At 37.2% G+C, this 27,183-nt stretch overlaps 1 protein-coding gene across 1 annotated transcript in view; it reads right to left on the bottom strand.

Annotated features, from left to right (window-relative positions):
* Positions 1-989: 989 nt before the first annotated feature.
* The window catches only part of asb3 (ankyrin repeat and SOCS box containing 3), a 28,749-nt gene continuing 2,555 nt past the window's right edge, over positions 990-27,183 (bottom strand). The window contains exons 3-9 of the mRNA XM_088933558.1: positions 26,582-26,694; positions 21,007-21,142; positions 20,752-20,929; positions 19,526-19,723; positions 12,911-13,162; positions 5,965-6,098; positions 990-1,693 (exon numbers count right to left, since the gene is read on the bottom strand). Coding sequence (XP_088789684.1) covers positions 1,503-1,693; positions 5,965-6,098; positions 12,911-13,162; positions 19,526-19,723; positions 20,752-20,929; positions 21,007-21,142; positions 26,582-26,694 — 1,202 coding nt within the window. The 3' untranslated portion in view covers positions 990-1,502. The remainder of the gene's footprint in view (positions 1,694-5,964; positions 6,099-12,910; positions 13,163-19,525; positions 19,724-20,751; positions 20,930-21,006; positions 21,143-26,581; positions 26,695-27,183) is intronic.

Raw genomic sequence — 27,183 nt, 5'->3', positions numbered from 1 at the left:
CTATGTAATAGGTGCCATTCCTGGACGCATAGCCCTCCTGAACATCAAACAGTCCGATGTAATAACTGTGAATTCGGAGTTAGTGTAGTTATCTGACCATTGACAAAGTACAACTATTTTTCAGGGCGCAAGTTAAGTAAGCAAAAGTGTTAAAAAAATCCTTTTGTCCAAAACTGAAGGGGCGACACCCCCTTTTGCCCAACATGTGTTGAAACAATGCAGAAAAATGAAGTGCATGTAATAATCATGGTTTTCATTCCTTTGATATACGGAATAATTGAATATGTTTGAATGATGCCCATAAGTGTATGGGCATCATTCAAACGAAAAACGAAAAAAGATTTGTTAAACTTCCTCAGTCTTTTTTTCTTCTGTTCCCTGTCAGTGTTTTATATCAATGGTCACACAACGCTCACTGGAACAACACAAGCTAAGGGCAAAAGAACAATTTGCAATGATTCACGATGATTGACTTTGTCACCCATTTACAACACCACAGGCTAAAGGTTAAAATAGAACTCAAGAGCGCTTTAAACAGATGCTAGTTATGAATCTCGCTGCTCAAATGGCAATTACCACCTGTTCAACTTCCCTTAATAACAGCTTCTTTGAGATGCATTGCCGAGGCTAAAGTGGAAAAGCTTTTCAATTGAGAAAATAAATTTCATGCCACTGTATTAAACTGGCCAGACTTTGTACACTGCTCACTTCTGAGAGCATTTTTTCACCTCTATTAGTATTTATTGGTAAGAGTATAAACAAGACCTGGGAGGACAAAAGTGGTACATAAGCCAGAGAGCCTCACATAGCTGCAAAGTACTTGTCTCTTTAGCATTATAAAGAATCCAGCCACTGGATATGGTGACGGGTGCTCCGTCTTGTCCTGTATAAACTTACAATGGACAAGTACCTGCCTCTAGTTGTACAGGTGGAAATGTTTGCAGAACTGTTTTTTCCAAGCCCCTTCAAGCAAATGATTACACAATACACCAGTTAGGAAAACATTTAATCTGGCATATATCTATTTCCTTTGACAATCACTATAATTTACAGTACCCACTAATCATATCTGTGGAGAATAACAAATTTCATTTTAAAGACATATTTGTGTATTACATAAAACACAGAGATAATTTTCAATCAAAAAGACACACAGACACACACTGTGGGAAAACAAAAACTGAAAAAAGTATCTGATAAAATTAAAATGAATTATTTCGCTAAATAGAAGACTTAAACAAAATACAAAATGATTTAAACAGGTCATCAGACAGGTTAATGTGTACCCTTGTTTGACTCAAATTCTTTTACCTATATAGATACATAAAACCAATTTAACAAAGAAAAACGAATACAAATATGACGTTGGAAACATTTACATCAACAATAAAATTATTTACGAAGCAATAAAATTCCTTTTTAGAATCCAGATTGTGTTAAGTGGGATATTACAACTGAAAACTTGATCACATCTCCAGGATTCAGTGGTCCTGGTTTTTGGTTTAACTGTGTTCCTGGTCAGAGCTTCGGACTGGGATCTGATATGCTTGGCAGACGTCAGAGTACAACAGGAAGTCCTGAAGGCAAACAGGAAGTGGGAGCTGGCGAATAGAGTGGCGTGAACACTTCCGCTCACTTTGTAGAAGAGACCGGATCTCCAGCCGGCAAAGATGGCACAAGGAAGGAAGAGATTCTGAAACCACATAAGAAATGGGATTCTGTAACAAGGGTAAAACTCAGATGATTTGAAACATTTTGTCAAGAAAACTGAGTAACAAAAATCTGAAAAACCAAACCATTTTAAATTCAGTCAAGGACCTGTGCTGGAGCTATGAGAAATAAATACAACAAAACATTTTATAAGGCTAAAAATAAAAATGATACCCAGGATTAGCTAGCACAGCCTTTTAAATGAATCTTCCCTGGAGGTCAACAGACAGAATTAACACTGGAACATGTTTCCAGTGTTGTATTGTGTCAAGATCAGCACAATTTTATATGTAAACGATGGGGTATACCGCCAATCTGAATCCCTTAAAGCAGCTGCTTTAAAAGCATTAAATAAAAGGGATTAATTAGCTAACTCTCATTGGAGAGTAGCACCAATGAGATGCAGTTTAAAGTGGGGAAAACCATTAATTAGTTCATGCAGTAATTAAACGTTTGTAACACTCCAAGTTAGAAATCCTCAGAACTCAGAGATGCACAAAAATTTACACTGCATGGCATCTCTATGAGTCCAAGACTATTTAGGAAAAGTAACACTGAAATAATCCTGTAGTCTGCAGTGTGGTTGCTTTCATTTGCAGCTAAAAGAATGGATGCATAAACTTCACAGTGGTTTGTAATTTCAGATCACATAAGCTTCTGCTAAAAGGAATTTGTAACTAGCTATGCTGGAAGCATGGTGAACTCATGGTCAACACTGTGGCTTATTTTCCAATTATTTAAAGAAGAGGCAAATATTGCTGTTTCACTCACAAAACCCTACATTCTCCAAATAATCAAATGAAGGCTTCAGTCTTTACTTCCAGCATTCTTACTATAGTCACCCTCTGAGGGACATTCAACAGTCTCTGTGGGGATCTTTCCACTTTTATCCTGACTGTTACTGTTGAACAGAATGTTTCAGAAGAGAAGACAAACCGGCAGACTTTCAAAGTAATTCACACAAGGGCACCTTTAAAACAAAAAAAAAGTCAAAGTCCTAATTCCGCCTGCAAAGTAGGTTTATAAAAATTCAATAATGTTATAACTGCGCAGGATTACATATGCATTAAAATCATATGCATGTCTGAAAGACTGAAACAACTGTATATTTTGTGATGGAGAAAACTTAGAAGATGTAAAATAATTGGCATTACCCTTTTTCACAGGGTTAGTATTGCTTTAGGTTAGGCTGCTACAGTGTATGCATGATTGGGGAATTTAGTATTCTTGTTCTTCACAAGGAACACTTAAGAAGAATGAAACATTTAATGTTATTTTTATTATTCTTCTTGCAAAAGTCTTTAGAGCAATGGATAACTCCCACATCTTTTACAAGTTAATGTAAGAAAAACTCAATTTTCAAATACACACAGCATGAGATTATAAATCTCTCCTTGCAATCACATTCACTGGCAGCATGTGCAAATCTGTTACAGTCTCTCCAGTTCAGATTTCCTTTCATCAGTTATCAGCACATCCTGTGAAGATAAACCAGCAAGATGGAGGGGGTTTCAACACTAAACGCTAAAGCTAAAGCAATAAAACCCAATTATCTATCAAATACCATCCAGGCTTCAATTATACTCAGCTTTAAAAACGGAAATTTTGAAAATGCTCAAAATCTCTACACCACGGCATAAGTAATTTAACCTTGGCACACAGAAAAGCACTTTGATCATAGCATCTCTAAACTTGGTTCATTCAATCTTGTAAGCTTAATTGTGCGAAGATATCAATAAAACTAAGAGCAGCAATTCAGCACTTTATCCCTAAAAAGTGGACTAAAAGCTTTTTTCTTGAAAATTTACAGAATATTTGAAAATATTAAGACTTATCAGAGACAGAGAATACCTGAATATATTGAATATATGAAACTCCTTGTTAACTCAAATGCATTTTTACTTGGTAATTTTGTCCTTGTATTGCTGGAGCATATTGGTTGTTACTGTGTTTTCCTTTCATTTACCAGGCTCAATATTCAACAGGTTAAATCACCTGTGCCCAATCCACTCACACCACTGAGGTGATTAAGTCCTTAAGCACTCAAAATAACACTAAAATATACAAAGAAAAATCTGCATACTCTGCACAGTACATTTTAAGATGCATGTTCAAGAGAAAATGGAATGACCCCAGTAAAAAAAACATTAGATGCCATGAATATGGTAAGAAGTGATTTGAGGACAAAATTAATCTGTTTGTCATGACTAGGGATCTACCAAATTTGAAAAGACTTCACAGTTTAAACATCTACTCTTAAATATTCAGTGTTGTGCCAAAACATACACATTCTTTCTCACCATTGTATGGAACTTCTAAATTTATTTTGAACAGAAAATACTTTATCTTGACCCAACTGATTACTGTCTGAAGTGCTTTTCCCTTAGTATTTTACCATCTAATTCATAAACATGACTTACCGTACTTAAATTCATTGTTGAGCTTTCTTACACTTATAGCAGGAGTTTTTATGGGTTAAAATGGATTATGCTTATAAATAATTGATAAAAGTTTAACAAACAAAACCAGATTTTATCGGAAATCACAATTTCTGTGTGAAAAAAAATAAATCAGCATGAAACATTAATTGAGAAAATTCTGCAATACACAGCACAAATTTCCCGCAGAAGCATATACTTTTTTAACCTGGTTCAGAGATTTTCTAATAAATGTATATTTAGTTGTTTTTGTCGATATTCCCTCAGAGTAACATATATACAGTAGATTCAATCTCTATGGAAACTAAAAGAGAAAAGATGATGAAAAAGCATCCAAGAGTTACACAAGACCAAGTCTGAGTCACACAATGTCAGGTATGAGTTGGTGTTGAGTACGAGTCAGTGGAATGTTCATCTCGATTCCTACAAGCCTGGATCTGTTAAAGACCACAAGCTGAACCCATGAATGAATCAGTCTGAGATACAATTAGCCGGATGAAACAAAGTATGGCAAAGAAATGGATTGTAAGAGCCACTAGGGGTAAAGAGTCCAATTTATCCAAAGTTTGTTCATTTTGCAAATGTTGATCTTTGTCTAATTCACAAAGCAGCTGACCCAAGAACTGTATAAAAATGACAACAATGAATGTGTAAATTACACATACATTAAAATATGTATGTGTAAATCAGGAAGGCTATGTCTGACTGAATAAATGAATAATTGGCTACTGGCAAATATGGGTTCAGCAACATCGGGTTATTTTGTAACAATGTGATAATCAGAGAGTTTGTATAATTTGTATCTGACTCATCTCTAAGACAGGACAGCAGCATTTTCAAACAATTAAATGAATCTCAATGGAAAACACCTAGCACGGAGGAAACCAGCCATGCCAAAGCAAACAACATACAGCAAAAACCAAATCATCTTTACCAATGCAGCCTTATCACTCCCAGCTCACTGAACTGACTCTGTATGGACAGGACTCCATGGTATTTAATGTTCAGCTCGATTTTCAGAAAAAATAAAAACAACCTTATGATCTCTATCTACTTGTGGTTTAGGAAACCATACTATAATATCGGTTGTGTGGTTTGGGTTTGACAGCAGTATTACACAAAGTAAACATTGCTGGGACCCATGATCATTCCTCATAGCCCAAAGAGACCCAGGTCTTACAGCTACCCCAGCTGATGGTCTACATACCCCCTGTTGCCTGCTGGCCCAGCACCTGTGTGAGCTCTTCTTCAGCACATATCTCTAAACTCCAGTGCTTTCACTCCCTGCGTTATACAGTGCTTCAGGTAAGCACTGCGATTGAATGTTTCTGGGATTCATGTCTAATAAAGTGAAGCAAGGCACACAAGAAACATGAAGGCCTTTACCTATGCTTGTTTACAGACAGTATAGAGTAACAAGGCCATTATAGTCTATTTTTATACAATAATTTTCAGAAGTATGAAGACAAGAGACAGGTTAAAGAAAATTAATTCAGTCAAGGTTAAGTTATAAGACATTCTTATCTAAAAATATATGAACTAATATTTGCACCAAAGGAGAAAACAAAGGAAAAATTCATCAGATAGCTCCAGTGTTGCAAAGTAACCATAGAAACCTGAGGTCAAAGGTAAATGTTGTCACGATTTTAAAGCACATGGAACACTGCCAAGTGAAACAAAAGACTACCTAAAGAAAGGGAGATAAAATACAACCAATTTTTTAAATCACAATCTTAATTTTATGTAACACAGTAGTTGATATTTCTGCCTCTAGAATAACTGTCATGTTTTGTGTGCAGAATATTAACTCTCTTACCAAAATGCCCGGGCTGAACCCAGGTGGAGTTTTCAGCATGGTTGGACAAGGTCTGTTTTACAGCTGGAGGAAGCCGCTTCCAATTAGCGAACTCCAAAGCAAAATTAAGTGCATCGTCCGTTACAGAAGCAGTCCTGCGCAATTACAGAAAAAAGGAAGAAAGAGCAGTGTTATTCCAAAAGTGCTGGCAGTTTCCACTTTTCAGGTTGGGATTCCTTCTAATAACATGGCTAAGAAAGACACCAGCTGTAAATATAATGAGCTATCAGAGCCAAAGAATTAAAATCCTAGCTTCCTCCTTGAAATAGGAAAATGTAATAATCAGAGTGATTTAAAAACTCATGTTAAGACAAAATGTGTCTCTACAGAATAATTATAAATCTCTTGAAAATTAAACTTAAAAGTTAAGAATTCTAGCCAACTGTTTAAAAATGCTAGCTTAAGGAAATAAATCACACATATAAAGGCAATCAATGGGAGAGGATCAGCAGCACTGGCACCAGATGGAACAGACGCAGCAGCTGAAAACAAGGGCAATGATCCCCAGCCTAAAAAAAAACTTGTTGTTTAGTCCCAAATTTGCTTTTTAAGTGTATGTTTTTATAAAATGGCTTTTCTTGATAAATGCCAATTTACTCAGAAACCAACACTTCCTGTTAGCCAGCATTTTCTTAGTAATAACTTAATCCTAAAATCCTATAAATGATTGCATAAAATTGATTTGTAAATTAATTTAATATACAAGTGAAACTAATATTTATTGTATCTTACCATTTCCAATGGGTGTCATACTGTAACTGTTGCGCAAGCATTTACTTGTGTGTTTGCACAGTAATGCAAGTACCTTTATGGTATGCGAGTAAAATGTCAAGCACTCTTTCAAGGAAGGTCGTCTTACCAGATGTGCTATGAGAAATAATGAAATCACAACATATAATAATGATAATAAAACCAAAAATAATATTAAGCCAATGGCTTTATCCAAAGGACCTCCCATTTGTACACATTTACAGAGTTGGGCGTTTTACTGAGGCAATCGGAGACCCTTGTTTAAAGGTATATAATAATAGTAGTGCCCCATCTGGGATTTGAACTTTACACTTCCAGCCTTCCAGTTATGAGGCCAAAGCTCTAACCACTCCACCATACTGCTGCCCTCACAGATATGCTTTATGTCATGGGTGGCAGTTTTCTGAAATATTTTCCTCAACTTGAGTTAGAGAGACTGTTTTTCATGATGTATCCTGTACATTAAAAGGGGAAAGCTCTGTTTTTCTTACCCTGCTATAGAAAGCCAAAGCATGTCTTTCATGTAGCACTGAGCAACTGCACTAATGCTCAAACAAAAAGAAAAGGCTTGGGTCTCCTAGGAATTGTCATGAAATATATTCAGAATAAAAACTAAGGCAGTTTTATGCATGCAGCTGAATGAAACAGTGAGTGATTTAGGGTCATTTGCATAATGTGGAACATTGCAGAAGTTAGTTTCAAATGGAACTGAGCCTGTATGGCTCATTTGTATTGAAAATGTAATTAATACCTTGGCACATTGTAACACTTTGTTTCACAACTTTTTTAGCAATACTGGCACTGAATGGGATTTGAGCAATTATGGTACAAATGCAGTACCCTTTTTGCTCCACCCTAAATGATCATGATAATTTTGTTTATAGTGTGAAATTCTAGCCAATTAAATTCTGGCTTTGCTCAGATGGTTTTTACACTAGTGGTTTACTACAGCCTAGATTCCCTTAGCAGTTTCAAGCTGCTTCTTCCTCAGTATGCCTGTCAGAGAATACTCAAGAGCAGAGTACTACAGCACAGCCACTACTAGATTCAAAAGGTCTAGTGCATTGCAGACAGACTGATATCCCCACCTACAAAGCTGAAAACCTATCCTCCACATCAGTAGTTCTCAGCCCACTGTCTGCTGGTTTTCATTCCTGCTGAGCTGTAAATCTCCAGTGCTAACCAGCGACTTTAATTGATCTGCTTGCTTATTTAGACATAATTAAGACTTTCGGTTTCCAAAAAACCTGAGGTAAGGCGTACCACCTTTTTCCACCTTCCTTATACATTCTGCTTATTTTGGACTACACATCTCTTAAGTGGTATATATAATGAATTATATTAAATACCCTGCCATTACCTTTTTTTCATCTGTCCAGGTCCAATTGGTTAAATTTCAGATGGCACACCTCAATGAGTTTTAATAGCTGAATTTGTGTCCCACATATAAAACTGAAAGGACTAGGTCTGAAACCCCCCAGCATCGGTGCTAGGAACCACTGCTTTATGCAACCGGAAAACTCAAGTAAAATAATTTAAGCATGAAAAGGAAATTGGATTTGACTGTAACTCTGATGAAAAGACTTGTCAAAGTATTTGATGCTAAATCCAGGTTCATTTAATATTACTGCATAACGAATGTTTAGTTATGAAAGGCTGCACAGCCATTGCTGTGATGTTCAGCGAACAAAACAGGCTTATGTTAAACGTTTATTAACCTTAATCAGCACTAAAAAAAAAGATGACTTATTTTAATGAATCCATTCAAAACCAATGTAAAGTGTGTACCTGGCACTTTTACAGAAACATAGAAATCGCTTTTAAACCCAAGCAACACAAAAAGGGTTTATGATTTAAGGACCTTAAGGATTTAAGGATCTTGGAATCAAGTAAAAATACGACAGAAAGTAAATTTTTTACACGATTTTGTAATCTGGACACACCATACCTGGAACACCTGGAACCATTACACCGGACAGCACAAGGCTTGTTTCTAACAGATTTCCATGAAAAGATGAAATGAACAGTAAGCACACTTACAAAATCAATTTTGGCATGTTGATGGATTACAAATAATCCCATTGTCTGACATTTTGAAATACAACTTATTATATTGAGTTTTCCAGTATCCTCTACATAGTCACCACTGAGGGAGGCATCAACTGTTGATTGTAGCAGGTCTATACAGTAAATAATGTACAACAATAATAATTAAACACTCACGTGTAACCACTGGGCATATCAGCCAACCAGAAAGACATTAATTAGCTTACTTGGCTTAGTGTGCTGAAATCAGAAGTCAAGACCCATATAAAAATCAGCAACCGTGTGCTTTTTGTTTTATCCTTTAATTGATACAATAGCTATTATTGGAAGCATAACTGCTTTTTAAACGTTTTTTAATAAATGTTTCCTTTTTAGTCGTAAACCTTACCAGGAAAAGGGGACTGAAAATGAATGGATTTTAAACCATCGTAAATCTCACGCAATCAGAAAACTAAACTGTTAAATGTGATGAATTTGTATTCTGTTCCTTAAATCCATGTGTGATCTAGTCAGAAGACATTCTCCTGCTATTGTTCTGGCCAAGTTCCAGCATTTCTGGCAGTTATTAAAGGTGGGAGCTGCCTCAGAGAAGGTTCTTCATAATTAAATCGAGAAAGAGACTTAAACTTTAAAATTAAAGTAGAGGCGCAGATAATTAAGAACAAGCGGGATTTTTGGATAGAGGTCAGGAGAGGCGAATGAAACGAGAGCAAGTAAGAATCAAGCACAGAAAAGCCTTAAGTGTGTTAAATAAAGAAGGGGTTGGAAGGGACTTTGCAAATGTGGGAGTCATTTCTGAACTTAAAAAATTGGAACACGCATTGGTTAACCTATTACCATTTTCTGGTCAAGTGAAATATTACCCCTTCATTTTTTTACTTCATTATTGATTGCTCCCCTTTTAAAAGTAAAAAAAATGTTACAGTTAGGCTAAATAGGGAGCCTGAGTGGTAAATCGGATTGCACCACCTTATTTCATGGTATAGTGAGCCTGTCTCACAGCTGCCGACAGGTCATTTTAATGCCGCAAACACTCCCCTGCTGTAAGAGAGCTATTTCCACATTATAAAGCTGTATGGTACAACCGTTTCCTAATGGCAGATAATCAGCCAGCAGCACAGCTGGCATTTACTTTCCATTATTCTCTCCCTGCAAGAATTATTTCTTCTGACTTAAAATGTTAATTGTATTTATAGTTTGTGTCAGTCTGTTTTGAAACTTGCAACTACTTTCCTTCTGAAACCATCACTGCAAGAGCAGTTAAAATTTAACTGTTATCACATCAAAATTGTTCTAACACTTTTAACAACCTAAGCACACACTTAACTTTCACAGATTGTGTTTTGACATGGGAAAGGTTTTAAAACTATAAAACTCCTGAAATGAATTTTTTAAAAGCATTTAAGACAGTATTTTCACTTTATATTCAGCACTTTTAAATATATCCTAACATTCAGTTTGCTGTTTTATTTCTTTCCCCCGTTATCTTTCAGATGTAAATGATGCATCAACATAAATATTTTCCTAAGTAGCTTTTGCAAGCTCTGTGTTTCCTGTTTTATATTTATAGGTCATATTTTTGCTTCCATATGTAACATTCTTGCCTACATTAAATTTAAATCTTCCAGGTGTTTGCCTAGTCTTGAATTTCTTTTAAATCTTTTTAAATTTCCTTTATGGCTTCAAAAGTGTTTGAAAATAATTCTATGTACGTAACATCTGTGAACTTTAAACTAGGTTTACTAAAACAATATAATTCAGATATCCAGAATCCATTTTTCAAATAGCTAGCATTACTTTGCTTGTATAGGAGCAGCATTACTTTCCTGAATGATTTCACTTGACAATACAGCAAACCCACAGACTTTTTAACACATTCCAAGGGTTAGTGAAGAATCACAGCTGATAATACCCTGTCCAAGACAAGCCCCCCCAACCCCACTAATTCTCAACTCTACACTTTAATTGGGAAGTCTTGGTTACAGACAGCTAATGACAACTACGACAGTGAGTGGTTTTACGGGTAGAACTGCTTGGGAGAACTTTCAAGTATTTTCTCAAACTGGTAAATAAGGTACTTATTTTATGATTTCTGTGGTAGAAACCACCAAAATGATTTCGGGTATAATTAAACTAAAAGTTGACAACAAAATCAGCATGGGTGAAATGGCCTCTGTTCTTTCTTAACCTATCTCAAAGTCCTGAAACAGTTATAGTTACCCATGACATATCTGGACTTTACTGAGGACTTTACCAAGAACAAAGCAAATAGTGTATGTGACTGAAAACAGAACAGCCAGGTCTATATTTCTATAGCTGGCATAAGCATAGCTGCAGACATAAAAAGCCTGTGCAATATGGTTGAATTGTATATAGTATCTTTGTCTCACGTCCCCTTGAAAAAACAATTTCTGGGGACAGACATTTTTAAAATTCACAAAGTTAATAATAAAGATTGCAATTCTCATTTTAATATCACATACACTGGCATTTTATTGAACAGACATGACACACGATATTCATTTTGCTGATTAACATTTGTTATCAACTGTGAAAGATACAGGTTCAGGACCTAAAGCAACAGTCTATAGGGTATGCTAGAATACGTTAACCCTCAGCATTGAGGGCAACAGCCTGTCTTAGACAGAAATTTAACTTCTACAGAGTACTTCTCAAAAGTTTCAGTTAGTCCCCGTTGAACATCTCAGCAGAGACAAAAATGCATGTATATGTCTCAAGCATAACCTAACTACTTATTAGTGCGAAGGGAAATCTGAATTCAACTTTTAGACTGTTTACAGACAAACATCTTGGGACTGAAACATTACTTTGATAGTTCTCCATAAGAAAACACTACAAGAATCTTCCTCTGCTCTTTTATTTCAAAGTGTTTCCAAAGTTTATTGAGGAAAAATACAGCAGCAACCACCATGTATTACGGCACCTGATTGACCTCCCAATAAACTGAATCTCTTTTGCTGAGCCGCACCTGCTGAAACACCTGCTTCCACTGGAGTGTTTCTATTCACTCCACAGACATAAGAGAGGCTTGTTGCCATGGATATATATATGCAGTTAATTACAGTCCACACAAAAAAATTCAAATTGTAATTCTCTCCCAAACACAGTTCTGCACTAAATAGAAGGCTCATACCTAAAAGTGCTTTTGGTCCATTTCAGATATCTTTTAGCTTTCAGAACCCTTGCAACTGAAAATTGTGAAAATCACAACGCAGAACTGGGATTAAATAGTTCCAAGACTTTTTCTGTTAAAACAGCAGAAAAAGAGAAGAAAACATTTGAAAGTGTCACATTCTATCTAAACTGAAACAATGACATTTTTCACTCCCCAGTTTCACACTTATAACTTCATTTTTACTTTGTTTTAATACCCAAAGATATACATGCTTGAACCCCTTTTATTGTAACTTGATTTTCAAATAATTGTAATAAAATGTAAGCCTTGTCATTACAACCCATACCACAGTAACCACACTTTGGCCATTAATTCAAACCGATATTGGTCTTAACATTACCAAGGCTGTCTGACGGTGGTCAAGTCATATCACACAGCATTTGTATCCCTGTGCTCCACATAGGTCTCCAGGTTCCAAATTGTAGCTCTGTTGGAAGGAATTGTGTATGCCTTGCTGACAAAAATACTTTTTGAGATTATTTTGGATGATAAACACCGCAAAAGAGACGTTAACAACAGCTTGAATGACAAGTACTTGAAAAGTCTCACCATATGCACTCAACTATAAGATCTTTATTCTTGCTACACAAAACTTCACCTTACAAGGACAAGCAACAACTTTTGTAGCCAAAACTACAACAACAATTGTAGGAAACTCCATCTCTAAGAAATTAGGAAAACCAAATAAGTGCTAGAATCACTTATAGGTGATCTCACAGCCCTGAAAATAAATATTTCATTCTAATTTCTCAATCTCAGAGGGGTAGCAATGGATCCCATCAGCAATTTATTTCTGTGCTCTTTGCAATGAAAAGCCCAGTTAAAAACAGGGGTCAAAACGTTACTTGATTTAATTTTCAGCGCTTTGTGTCTTTGTCATGATGTTGTTGAAGTACAACAAAGACCGCTACTTACCATGTTTCACTAAGAAGATGCACCGGGTCAAATCCTGCAAGCAGCAGTTCAGGAAGCCACTCAGGAGAGCGCCGTTGAGCGGACACACAGGCTGCAAGGAAGCCTTCCAGGTGCTCTACCGAAGGCAGGGGGTCTCCTTGTTCCAGTAGAGAGCGGAAGAGAGACAGGTGCTCCTCCTCCAAGCAGGCAACGTAGTGACGCTCCAGCACGCGGGCCCCAGAGCTCAGGAGAACTAGAGCCATTTCCATGTAACTGTGAACAAGAACAGGATGAAACATGAACTTCATGAGCTTCCTCCTTAACACTGTGCCAAATGGTTTGAACATTTGCAAACTAGACTGAGGGAATCACCATATTATTGTAGAACAGGTGTGTTGCAATTCCCAGATTATAGTGTGACATCTACAGCACATTCTAGCACTTCTTTACTATTTCATTGATGGCTTTGTCTCTCCTGCTTAACATCCTTAAAACAATTTGGTTGTTTCGGCTTCTTTTCTATTCAATTGAACATTGACACTGAAGAAATCCAAAGTGTTACAATCTTCCTAACTATATAATACACCTTTTAACACTATTTAAAACCCTAAACTCCACCTGCATAAGTTCAACATTGGTATAAAACGGTTCTGAGACCATACAGTTTACCACTAAAGCCTCAATTGTGTTACCTTATGGAGTCACTTTAGAACATGGAATTTTCCATTCTCATGATGGTTATACTATTCTACTACATTTAGTTACGTATGGTGGAAATATGTACTTTATTAAAATGAAGTGTAATGATGATGATTTGAAATAGTTTAATTTCCCAACAGTTTTTGAAACATGACACCATTAGGAAATTCATAATCTCCCATATTATTTTTAGAGTCAAATGTGTTGATTCAGAAAAAGGGAAAAAACGTTTTCTATTAGCAAACACAGTACAAATGACCAATTACTCTAACAAGCATATTTACAGCCTGTGTGGATCAGTGCTAATAACTACAGCTACCATGCAGCAGCATAGTATAAAGTAGGAATGTTTCTTAACAGCTAAAATAACTACTGAATGTAATTATGCATGCTTGCTGGCAAACAGAATGGGCTTCTGTTCCACAGTGTCCGCCTGTACATTAGGAATATCCATGCTGACTGCAGACAGCCCACGTCGCCTGTGAATCAGGCAATATTCAGCATCCCTTCTGCTCAGACACAAAACTCCCTGCTCTGATCTGCCAGGACACAGTAAGCGTCCCAATCCATCACAGCTGTGTCAACAGCTCCACCAAGAGGCCTGCTATGGTATGTAGCAGCAAGTTTCCTCTCCTCCTTGCATGTCTCTTACACATTCCACCCCCAACCCTATCCTTTGCAGTCCACTGTTCTTCTTTGCCTTCTTTGATAGATAGAAATCACTGCCATGATCAAAGGCCATCTGTCAAAGGAACTCCGCCTGAGGGGTTGAGTCTCAGCAAGGTGCTCAGTTAGAGGCCTGCAATACATACTGCTCTTCCTGATTCTGCTTCTCAAGCCCCCCCTGCTGTTACACTCCATCACATGTGCAAGATCAAAAAGGTGTACAAGAATTTTCACAAGTTCAAATGGCTATACATTTTGGAGCCATACGAATGTCCAGATCTGATCAGGGTTTTCCACACTTTAAAAAAAATCAACTGTACAACACAAAACATGGTCCATTTTAAAATTCACAGAACGTATTACCCAGAGACTTGCTTTTCAAAGCTTTTAAAATTAAGAACTGTTTCCATCTCATGTAGTCTTTGACGGAGAGCTATGTCATATACGGATCTCGTGCAGCTGTGCTCAGCATCAGTGTCCTAGAAACCTTGCTGGATCATATGGCAGTAGTATGGGTTCTGTAGGACAAACAGCATGGTTTTGACTCAACTGTTTACAAATTGCCCATGGCACACATTTACCACAGAGCAGCAATCTGGCCACAGTGAAGGCTGTAGGACTCTATCCATTACATGTCTTCCTGAGTCTGTGTCCCAGATTTTTAAACTTAATACTCATTCTTCTTTCTCTACAAATTCATATTGCAGGGGTTGAAGACACTCTGTGTTTTTGTCACATTACTTTCATACAAAACTATATTTCCAAATGTCCTAAAAGATACCACACTAAACCACCTGGAAATATTGGGGAAAAAAAAATTTTGGGGATGTATTTTACTTCCTATTTTATGAGTGAACAGGCAAAATGTCACACGTAAGTAAGTCAAGCTAATTTATATGCATAACAGACATTATCCATTTTTCTAATAGCAAACACTTGACTCTTGTTCTGCCTTCTCCTCATAATCAAAGGCTGGCAAACACTTAATTTCCTAGATGAGTATATATCAATAGAAAAACACAGCAAGTGCTTATTTCGAAAAGGCCTGTTGTCACTCTAATTATGTGAAAATAACTGTGCCTGGGATAAATGTAGGCCATGTATATTGAGTATCACAGGACCACAAATATCACCACACTACAATCTGACTTGCAGAATCCAATGCTATATGTTGATAGCACACACCCTACCAGAACTGTTCTGTTGTAAAGACCCAGGGATTCAAAACATAATTTTATGTAAAAACAAGGACTTCTAATCTAAAGTTTAGAAATACAGCCAGAGCTAAAAGTACTAAAAGGTGTTTAGTTACGCAACTAATGCCCTGAAGTTCCTCTCCATGGATTTAAAATTTTATTATTTCACATACAGACGCAGTTTTTTAAGCCCAAGGCCTAGATGTCCTTCGTACTGCATCTTATTCAGGTTTGGCTCTTCTTCCCCTTGAAATGATATCCTTGGCAGGTATTGGGATAGGCATTGCTTCAGACGCACGGTATTATTGCAATCTCATGTTCAGCTTTATGGGAGTTTTATATCAGAGCCTGTCTTTCTTCCACAGCTGTGATGAACAGAACATTATCAATATTCCATGACTTCAAAATGTTCACAGTGCCATATTTTTTTGATGAAGAAGGGAAACCTTGTATAATGGTGCTTTAAAAAGACTATCAGTGTGAATTACCTCTTAGGTTTCTGTTCAAGCCTGTTAAGCAGCAAATGAAATAATGAGGCTTGGCACATTACGGTGAATTTCCTTATAAAGTAATTTCATTAATCCCTGTTTCATTTTGTGAATGAAATGCAAATATGCTAGAAGTTTTTTTTAGTGCTTATTCTTTTTTTTTTTAAATTTGAGCAAGCTTTATGTTAGTCCATTAGTCTTTCTATTTAAAAAAATGCTTTCACTAATCTCTCATGTAACAGCTCACTCTATCATCGCATTTCCTGATCCTTGTCTTACAGCACTGTCAGGAATGTTAACCATGGCCCTGTGCTAATGTTTCCTTAACACATTTAAAGTTATTTAAATCTAAATGTAATTATTCATACTCTTTTATTTGGCTTAAGACATTTCTTCTTGCACATGTCCATTCCTATACTAGCTTCAGCATATACTATAGGACAAAGACATTCCTGAATATCTCTATTGCAGTTTATTTCTTCCTCTTCAGGAAAAAAAAAAACATAATTACAATAATAAATAGTATTCACCTTATTTTTGTAATGCATTTCCTTTATCCTTTTCTCCTTTCTCTAATATTTCATGGTTGTGAAACTGTAAGAGCTTTAGTAGGCTTCCACCATTTGCCTTGTGCTATGCCTGATTAATTAACTAACTGACAGTGAAAGTTGCTTGATTTGGCAGTTTCTAAGAGCCATGGATCATAAAAGTGCAGAATTTTCATACCCAAAGAAATGACAGAGTAACCATTGTGCAAATGCATGACCTCTTCAGTGTACATTGTGTCTTTTTCCTTTTAACGTGCTTGGTTTGTCATGCACAGTCCTGCCAGGGGAAATGTCTCCTTTGCCCTGTCTGGGGGGCAGGCCCATCCTTACAGTGAATTCATGATGGGCAAACTGAATAATTGAGCATCTGTGTGTGACTGAAGCGCCTCTTTTCTTCTCAAATGGAACACAAGTAATATGACGATTGTCAAAAAAGGCTGCAAGCGGCCTCTAGCATGCAAATCATCATGTGCAAAATTCTGGATTTCACAGAGCAGCCAGGCTCAGTCATTCACAACACTCAAATAAGCATGCTCTAGGTGACTCGGCTCTAAATGTAATACTTACATACAGTATGTTATGCTTGCGGTCTGAGACATGAAATAATAAAATTAAAGCCCTCAGCCACGCATTCTCTTGAAATGTATCTTGTTTCCAAAAGTGGAGTTAATTCAGTCTAAAATGCTGCTGCAGCAGTTCTGCCATGGCTTCACAGGGGCTGATCATTTATTAAAACTCTCCAGCTCTCACCCAGACTCTTCACATTATGCACTGCTGTTTCACTCTTTATAGCACACAATTACAAATAAATCCAGGAATTCCCCACATTAGCAAGTACAGTATGTTCTAAGAATATCCCAAGCTGCAGGGAAAAGTTAATAAACCTACGAAACAGGTATGCTGAAAAGGTGAAAGAGGAAACCACGAAACTTTGTTTAGCCTATAATATTAGGGTTAACAGCTGCTCTTTAAAAAGTCATAACAGGATTTTCAGTGCCCGCAGTGTGGATTGGTCCACAGTCTAAAGTATCATCCTTAAGCATGCCCCTCCTAAAGCACAGTGCCCTCTTTCTCTGTAGTGAGATGGTAATTTGGAATTTGGAACTTGTTATCCAGAGGAAAGAGCACCTACTGGGCCACTAACACCATATCTAACAGCAACTAAAATATTCTTGTTTAGTAAACAAGAATATTTTTGTTTACTAAAATATTCTCTCATTTCATATATCTGTGATGGACTGGTGTACTGTCCAGGGATTGTCCAGACAAGTGCTCAGTGCTTCCCAGGATAGGCTCCAGGCCACAGTGAGACTAAATTAAAATAAGTGGTTATTGAAAATGATGATATGATGTTTCAGACATCTGACAAGGTCCAGTTTCAAGGTGGTATACCGTATACCTGCTGGAAACCTAACACGAGTTTTAAAAAAAGCTTGTCATTTTAAATAGTTCAGCTAACACATCGGTCTAGTGCTTGAATAAATAAATTAAAGTAAAAAGAAAATTGTAATGATTACATGAATAGCTATTTATATTCAAAATACTTCAGTTTAACTATGGCCCACTTTTGGGTATATGCTATAAGGCCACCACATTGTCAGTGTATCAAACAAAAGATTTCAGTCCATGAACAGTAATTCTACCACAGAACCCTTTAGCTACCCTTACTCACATTAATGTACTCTACAAGTTAAGACACACCCCACTTGGCTACAGTCTGCCTTTCTAATACGCAAGACAACATTGTAAGACATTTTTTTCTTTCCATTTCACTACATGGTTCTTAATTTTCAATTTATACCCTCTGTCCCTACAAGAGTCTACTGCAGTGAGGCTGATAAATGAGGTTCCTGTCAGCTGTGGCTGAATTCAGCTGAGACCCAGATATCTTCAGAGGCCCTTAGCTGGGACTGCCTTCTCTCCAGCAATCCGGCTTGTCACACAAGGAAGCCTGGGACTCCCATGGGAAAATCCAATGCTCAAAATAAGAACTACTTGTTTTTTTTTTAAAAAACAGCAACTCATACACAGAAGAACAAAAAAAGCATTTAACTACTGATTCATATAACAAAACTCATGATGGCCAAGAACTGGAAAGTCTCAGACTGAAAAGCCAAAGCCACAAATGAGCAAGTTCATGCACCTCAAGCAGGCAAGAAGCTTGCTGTAGCTTGATTGCTCCCTAATAAAAAAACCGAGAAGAGGAAATAAAGCTGATAAAACTTTAAGAGTTAATTAAAGGTACTGTAAATGGGAATGTGGTGGATCACTGTTTACCCATTTCACCTCCAACAATCTTGTCATAAATCCGATACTGTTCATTGACTCCCTCAACTGGGGTCTGCAAGAACGCAAGATAGCTACCAATGTCTTCACTCTAGAAAACATGAAAAAGGTGCAACATACAACTACAGGTGATCGATGAAAGTTTTGTTTTCATATTGTGGAAACCTACATTGATCTAGTAACAGGGCTGTTCTTTAGACATTCATTAGTTACAACCTTATATAATCAAATGAAATTGCTTTACTGCATTGTCACTTGAGTAATCCTGTGTAAAACAAAAGATAATAAAATCAAACGAATGGAAGACAGGGATCCTGAAGATCAATTTCCTGTTTTTTCCTCAGGTTTCCCAGGAAGGAGAAGTTAGGCAAGACCACCTGGGAAGTGTGTCAGCAGGTGTGATTTCCTTTAAGTGACATAAAGCAATCAAAACCTCTCACATCTTCAAGATATTTGAGCACAATATCTAGCAAAATACATTCTAAATTAAAGAACACTGAACCAATATTACATTGCCAACATACATGAATTGGGAAATATAGCTGCAGTTATCTTACTTAGAGCTTTCTGGTACAATATGTACTATCCTCAGAGAGAGAATGTCCTCAAGCTTAAATACATCTGTGAGCTTTGCATCAATATCAAGGACTCAATATATAACAGGTAGGCGCTTTTCTTTTTTCTTTAATATCTTCCATGGTGCAATCCAACTGAGTTACAGAACCAGAGATGCATGAATCCATTTAAACTCACCTTTCAGAAATTGCTAAACAAAGTGGCGATAAGATCTCAAACACCAAGCATTCCTGGGCATTAGGGCTGTAGCCTTCTCTCAGCAGAATCCTCAAACACTCTGTGTGACCTCCTAGCACCGCAGAATAAACAGGACTCACTTTCCCCTTCCCCATATCACACATCCGATCTGTCAGAGGAATAAGCAACTCCAGGATCCTGCAATAATACGGAGCCTACATATTAAACCAGGTATGTTTTATGAGGGATTCAGTTCAGTTTGTCATGATTGTAATCTTCAAAATTGTACTTCTCCTGGTGGAAAATCTATCCACTTCTAAGTGGCTCTGCGAAGATACAGGCCGTGAATATGCACTCTAAACAGTAAGTACCTGATAGTACCAACTACTTTTGAAGGACATTTCAAAGCTCCAGCTTAAAAACCCTTTCAACAAAAAAGATGACTGACATATCATATTAATATTTAATTTACAGCTAACTGGATTCTCAGAAAAGCAGTCAGACACTGTCCATTTACAATATGTGAATTTGGCTCTGCCCAGAAATGTAAATTAGGCTGATCAAACATCTTTAATATAGCCGTACAAGGAAATAAACTCTATAAACTCAGAGATGAGGAAAGGCACATTTCTAACAGCCTAGCATGTGTCTGTCAAGCAGATACAGGCCTTTGACTGTAGTGCTAGCAGGGTGCTCTACAGCACTGGTTACAGATTAATAAGTGTTGTTCTGGAAGACAGTTGAAGTTTCAACTGTTTGACCATAAAACCTGATGACAAATAAAAGAGATTAGGATGTGGTTTTAACAAACATTTTTTAGTCTTCTAAGGTCTCATTTTGCTATCTTACATATACAGTGCAATATTTAAAGCAGATCATCAGAGAAATAAATTGGCTATTTTGCCTTCCTTTTTAATATTTACAAGTCTTTCAAAAAAACATCCATATTTTGCTTTATTGTCCCAAAAGACAACACGAAATCCTACACGTACAGTACATAGCCTCAAGGAATCTGTAGTATTTACTGGACAATTTTAGTCAGACTAGCACAAAAATATCTTCAAATTTCAAAATAAAATGAGTCATAGGTAAGAAAAAGAAAACTTAAAAGATGTTAATTTTTACTTTAGCTTGTTTTGTGTGCAACAGCTTGAGAATGTGGACCAATTCTGCACTGCAGAAAGAAAATAAAATACCCTGTCAGTGACTAAAGCTCAGGAACCTACTTGTCTCTCCCATGCTGTGCAGCTGCATGTATAGGCAGCTGCCATGCGTCATCGTTGCAATAGAGGTTGGGATCAGCACCGTAGGACAGCAGGGTCTCCACACAGTCCAGATGTCCCTCCTGGGCTGCAATGAACAGAGGTGTGGCTCTGTCCTTGGCCTGGCAGTTTACATTTGCCCCTAAAACCACATCTTGGTCAGCAAGATATTTCATCTGGACAGTTCCATAATCAAAGGGGTAGAAAACACTTTCCTACCACAGTCTGCTAGGCTCTTCAGGCACTCAAGCTGCCCATACTGAGCAGCAATGAACAGCGGAGTGATTCCAAAATCATCCCTGATCTCTATGTCGGCATCTTCCTCCAGCAGGATCTTCAGGACCTCAGAGAACCCCTGAAAGAAAAGAAAGAAATTCAACATTGTACTAATACACCAGTTGACAAAGGCCATTAAACTGGTATCCTATTAGCATTAACCTATAATAGACACTAGCAACTTGACAATGGCAATCGCAAGGTTTAATAGATGTGCAAATGTTATTAACAGAATAAACCATGTAAATAAAGCTAAAGCTCTTTCGGGATATTATTCAAATAAATTTTGTTTTTATACATATTTTATAGAATTCACATACATTTGCTTTTGTTTATGTGCTTCTAATATTGATCACTGGTTTAAAGCGAGGAGTGCTGCTATAGCTGTATTAGCCCACTTATTCCAGTGTTCAGGGTTGGGCCAATCAATTACACACATAAAAAACTCAAGCTAATGTGAAATCAAAAAACGCCACTTCCAAAACCGTTTAACTCAACTTTAATACTGTTCAAGATGGATCAAAATAAGAATTTAGTTGTCTGATGAATTATAGATTTGATCTAGAAAAATGCATCACAGCAAACTTCGCAACAAGCAAACAAACATTTTTAGTACAGACTGCTTCATCGCCGCAAACTGGCATGCTGTCCAAAACCTAAATTCATCAAAACCTTTTACTGGGATCCCAGTTACCCCTGTTTTCAAAAACAGATATTTCCATCTTGATATAAAACAACCAGTGTATACAGGCCCCTCTTTAAAAGCTGCTTTTCATGCAGTCCCATGGGTGGCTGCCAGGAGATGGGTTTCACTATAATGAGACAGAAATAGCTTAGTAGTGCTGCAGAGCCCAACAGCATTTTAATGAGTAAACCTGTATTCATTAAAAGAATCCTTGAAACCCATACTCTTTAACAACCGCTGGTAAAACTGCTGAAGTAAGTCGGTGAGCATGTGTGTGTATGCATGTACAGAGCTCTGGAGTATCCAAATAAGCCCATAACCAGACTGGTGGTAGGGTAAAGAGGAGCTGTTCTGCTCCACAGGCAATGAATACTGTGAATATCCCATTTAGCCTCCTCAAGGGGATACAGTTTCCCCGGGGGACAATTTAGAGTAATCAATTAAACCTAATCTACACGATGTTGGCCTAGGCCAGTGGAAAAAAAAACTCACATGAATATGAGAAGTACATGCAAACTCAACCCAGAACGAAGCCCATTCCAAGAAGCAGAGCCAGGCACTGTCATGCAGCAGTGTTAACATCCATGTCATCACACTTTATTAGCCACTTACAACTTCTTGCATTAGGAATTTGTCTTTTTGCATACCCCAGCGTGCTCTCCATGAGACACACAGGCACACACAGGCACACAGACTGTGTGTCTCATGGGAGAGAGAAGCTTGGGGTCAGAGCGCAGAGTTAGCCATTTATACAGCGGCCCTGGAGCAGCTCGGGTTAAGGGCCTTGCTCAGGGGCCCAATGGAGAAGGATTCCTCTGCCGGCCGCGGGATTTGAACTGGCAACCTTCCAGCCACAGGCACAGATCCTTAGCCAGAGCCACCGCTCCACTCCTAGAGATGTAGGTGTGATAAACTTTGACAAGCCCTACTGTACACTAAATGTAGGTTCCATGGCACACTTTATCACACCTCCATCATCTTTACATCAAGTCTGCTCATATTAATATGGCAGGCATCTGTAAAATCAGGCACCAGACTGAAAACTGCAATTTCTTGAAGAATGTGTGAATGGAGTATTTCTAATTATATAAATATATTATATCTCACTGAGGATGCCATTTCGTGGTTTCAGCTAAGAAGAGAAACAATTAAATGATTGAGAACCCTGCCATGGACGTCTAATCTTATAGAAAAAGAATCTCAAACCTTGACTGGTGGCCCTCTTAGCCAGGAATTAAAATTAACATCTCTTAGGAGTGTGAAACACTCATTATCCCCAGAAGGACACCACTGTAGATTAATTATTGATCAGGAATATTAGTCAAGCGTGTACAAATGCCCAGTCACCTTCTCCCGCTGAGTTCCAGCAGGACGAAAACACACTATTGATATGAGCAGCAAAAGCTCCCATAGAGAAGTGCCAGACTGCTTCACAGTCTTTCCAAGAATTTTATATTTGGTGCAAATATTTAAAAAGCATATTCAAGCACAGCCTCTTTTGGTAACTCTGTGTTCTTCCACCATTTTAGTTAATTTAAATTGTTTTATTTTTTTATCGCTGCTCTAAAATACATGATGAACAAGGACAAATAGGTATAGCAGACTTTAAGTATTTTCTAAAGCTATTCAACATACAGCTCCTTCAATCTCCTCTGCTGCTATACTTTGATACATCCTGGTCCTTAATTGCTATACTGATCCCATGAATTATCAATTAAAAATTCTGTAATGGAGTGAACTGAAGGGGCTGCAGGTTAAGTAGCCCCATTCTAAAGCTCAGTTTAATTCAAAATAATATATACTTCTAAGATTTAGTTTTCAGACACCTAGCTGCAAAAACTCCACATTCAGAACTCATCATAGGGATATAATTCACATTCTAAGCCCATGCAGCACTGCAAGCAGAACAAACAGAAAACTAAAATATAAGCAAGATTTGAAAATGAAGTACAAGGAAAGAAATGGACAACACTGCCCCCTATATTTCTTCTTGTACAATGGCAATGGAGAGTAATACTCTTTTTACAGGTTACAAAAATAAAACTACCCATGTTCCAAAACACACATCTAGCACATGTAATTTTTGTTACAATATCTCATTATTTATCCAAGCAGGGGGCAGTAAAATGAAATTATTTTTCTCCTTCTAGCCTGCAGATGAAGAACGAGCCCTGCACTGTGACTGGGGGGACGCTGCAGGGTGAGTCGCCTGGATGTGCCAAGAATGCAGCCCAGCACATTCTCAGTGCTGAAACCTCTCAAGCCGCTCTGCAAGGCTCTGCTTCACCTTCTATTCTACAGGCAGCTCTCTCTCCTTCCCATTTGCCACAGTGACACCTAGTGAACATACACTGCGCTGATGCAGGTGCCTTGGTGGTGTAAGAGTGGAGTGGGACTAAAATGGATGTAATTTCTTTCAGATGGAGACCCCTTTCTTTCCATAACAATGCATCTCTGTTCATGTACATAAAACCTCCCATTCCAGTGCTTGTATTTTTAATAAAATTAAATTGTTAAAATGAATTTTTAAATCTGTTACCTATATGAATCTCTCATAAAACAAAGGTCCCATAGGTAATGACATGTTAGTGTGCTGTTACCACAAGCTATTTTACTGAAATAATTCCCATAATTCCAGGACACTCCTCAAAAGCTCTGTAAATGACAGGTGGACATACTATACAGTGTGTTAGACATGTATGTTAGGGAACGTTACCTACAGCTTGGGAGCTTAAAGTAACCAATTGAACAAGTCACCTTTACTTACACTTGGTTTTTATTAAAATAAAAACCACACCTCTTCAACTGATACAAATTTAGCACAAACACTGAATCAAAAGGCAGTAAAAAAAAACACCAGGTTTTCTATGTCCTTTTTGATTCTGATGTCCTGGAATGTGATTAGGTTCATCTATTATACAGCGGTACAACTAGTGATATAAGAAATTATTACTATTAGTAGTAATAGTAACGTAAATGACATGGAGTAACTGAAATATTCTTCTTTGGAGCTTTGTATGTCCCTACAGTGCTGCAACACTGAGCACCACAGTTTTCACTCCAAAAATAAATTCACAATGACACCTGTCCAGCTTGAAAGCTTGCTTTCTTCATCACTCAGACAGCAACATCTTAACATCATTTCTGCCTATCTGAGAACACACAGAAAAACACATAACTAATATGCATCCATTAACATCAGAAGAAGTTACCGCCAAATGAAACTCTAATTAACTGCAGAATTCCTGGCCAAAAATCATTTCAATTTCAAAACGTTTTTGGCTAAACAAAGCCCTCAGAAAACAAAATAAAAAAAGTGTTTGAATACATAGGTCAGGCTTTGTATGCTTCAAGATAAAACGGGCTTCTTCCTTTGTGAAATGCTGGGTTATTGTGGCTCAGAATGGATAAATGTTTTGGGTTTTTTTTCTGCTAATTTACATTGAAACATAACATCACCGTGACAGACAGTCTGTAGTACACATAGGACTTTTTTTTTTTAGTATAGATGCCAGGAAGAAAGACTATTTATTTATCACATTTTAGAGAGCAATTCCCTAATTTTTCCAGTGTGAATAACAGGGACACCAAGTGGTGGAAACCAGTAGTCATGGAGAAAACCGCAAAAGATTCTTCTCTTCCTCATGAAACATCAGTTCATAAATTTAAAGTAGTAGGCATACAATATAGAGCATATCTGGATTAAGAACTAGTTAATTAATAGAAAACAAAGTATAAATAAGGAGTAAATGCTAGATTTAGGGTGAAGTAACTAGTTGACTACTACAGGGGATTGTATTAGGACTACTGGTCTTAGTACTTAATTTAAAAGATTCACGCATACTAACTGGAACGACTAAACTTTACTTAAGCAAATACTATTGAATCTGCAAATTAATTCTGATGTGTAAATTATCCAAGATGTAGATAATAGATTGAGTGTGCAAGCACATGTGTAGAAGACTTAATATTGATAAACATTAATGTTAATAAAGTAAATGGTTTGAGTGTTTATGCTGACATCTTTTACATCTTTGAGATAACTGGGGAATCAATTATAATTGCAAGCAAGAGGTAGGTACTGTATATTATGTATTAGTACATTGTTAAAATTGTGCAATTAGCAAGACCTCATATAGAATTACATGTACAATTTTGGTCACCATATGACAAAGAAGGTATTGCTGTCTAGAGAACAGCAACCAGATACATTCCTGGGCTGAAAGAAATGTCCTGCACTAGCTGGCTAAAAGAGCTAAATGTTTTTAGCCTTGAATAAATACGACTACAAGGGGACCTGATTCAAGTATTCAAAATCCTTATAGGCACTGACAGAGTCAAATGGAAACTAAGTGGAACTGCATTTAAAATAGAGAACAGGGAGAACATGAGGACACTTTACACACAGAACTCTGAGGGTATGAAAAAAGCAACCCAGCAGTTGACGTTCTCTGACTCCTTTTTAGAAACAACTGGATGAGATGCTAAAATCAATTACTTACTACCAACCAAAATAGTTTTATGGGCTTAAAAGCCTCCTTCTGTTTGTAACCCTGCTTATGTTCTAAATAGATTTATCAAGTAAAATACGTTTTTTTAAAGTTTATAAATAGGACAGTCATATATTCAAAGAGAAAACAAAATTTCACGGCAAATCAGTCTTAAAAAAAATGTAACTCGAAATTAATGTTCATCTAAAAACAAAAGTTCAGTAATGTTTTAAAACAAAGACGTTTGTCCTAAAATTGATAAAGACTGAATTTCTCAGTAAAACAAATGATTTTGAGCATTATCTCTTAAAGATTATATAGTGAAAATGAAAATGCAGAGTACCTGAAAAGCAGATTGATGTAGAGAATTCCACCCACACAGCGACTGGGACCCATTGACATCAGCTCCTCGGCTCACCAGCAGCTTCACAACATCTGTGTGACCGTTCTGCACAGCTAGACAAACCGGAAAGAGTTCAAAACACCTAGTTGCATACAAGTCATAATGCTTTACCTTTCCCAAGAATTGCTTGCTCAACCCAAGGTGTGAAATAGTGAAAGATGAACAGCCTGTAAACACCCATCTGCATTCACAGTCCAGTCTGACTCAAACTGTCATCATAAGGTCCATTTTATTCTCATTAGTGTAGTTTTTTTTCAGACTTGCAAAAAGTTTCATGTCAGGACTTTTCTTTACAGCCAACAAATTGCTTTCCACCAGTTTTACAAGAACCATAAATCAATTGTTTTTCAGGAGGTACTAATGCAGACTAGAATGCAAATAGGATTGTTCTGGGCCTACACACATAAACTGGATTGTTTAGCAAGCCTTAGGTGAACCAAACCAGAGGAAGATCTAAATGCTGTAGAATACGAAAGTAAAATTAATGGCACAGTTAACCATCAGCATGGAAAAAGGTTAGCTGTAATTCAATTTCCTCCTTT

This window comes from Atractosteus spatula, chromosome 15 (genome assembly GCF_055471065.1).
Source record: "Atractosteus spatula isolate fAtrSpa1 chromosome 15, fAtrSpa1.hap1, whole genome shotgun sequence".
Classification (NCBI taxonomy): domain Eukaryota; kingdom Metazoa; phylum Chordata; class Actinopteri; order Semionotiformes; family Lepisosteidae; genus Atractosteus; species Atractosteus spatula.
Note: the sequence above shows the minus strand (reverse complement) of the source record. Positions and strands in the feature narration are given on the sequence as shown.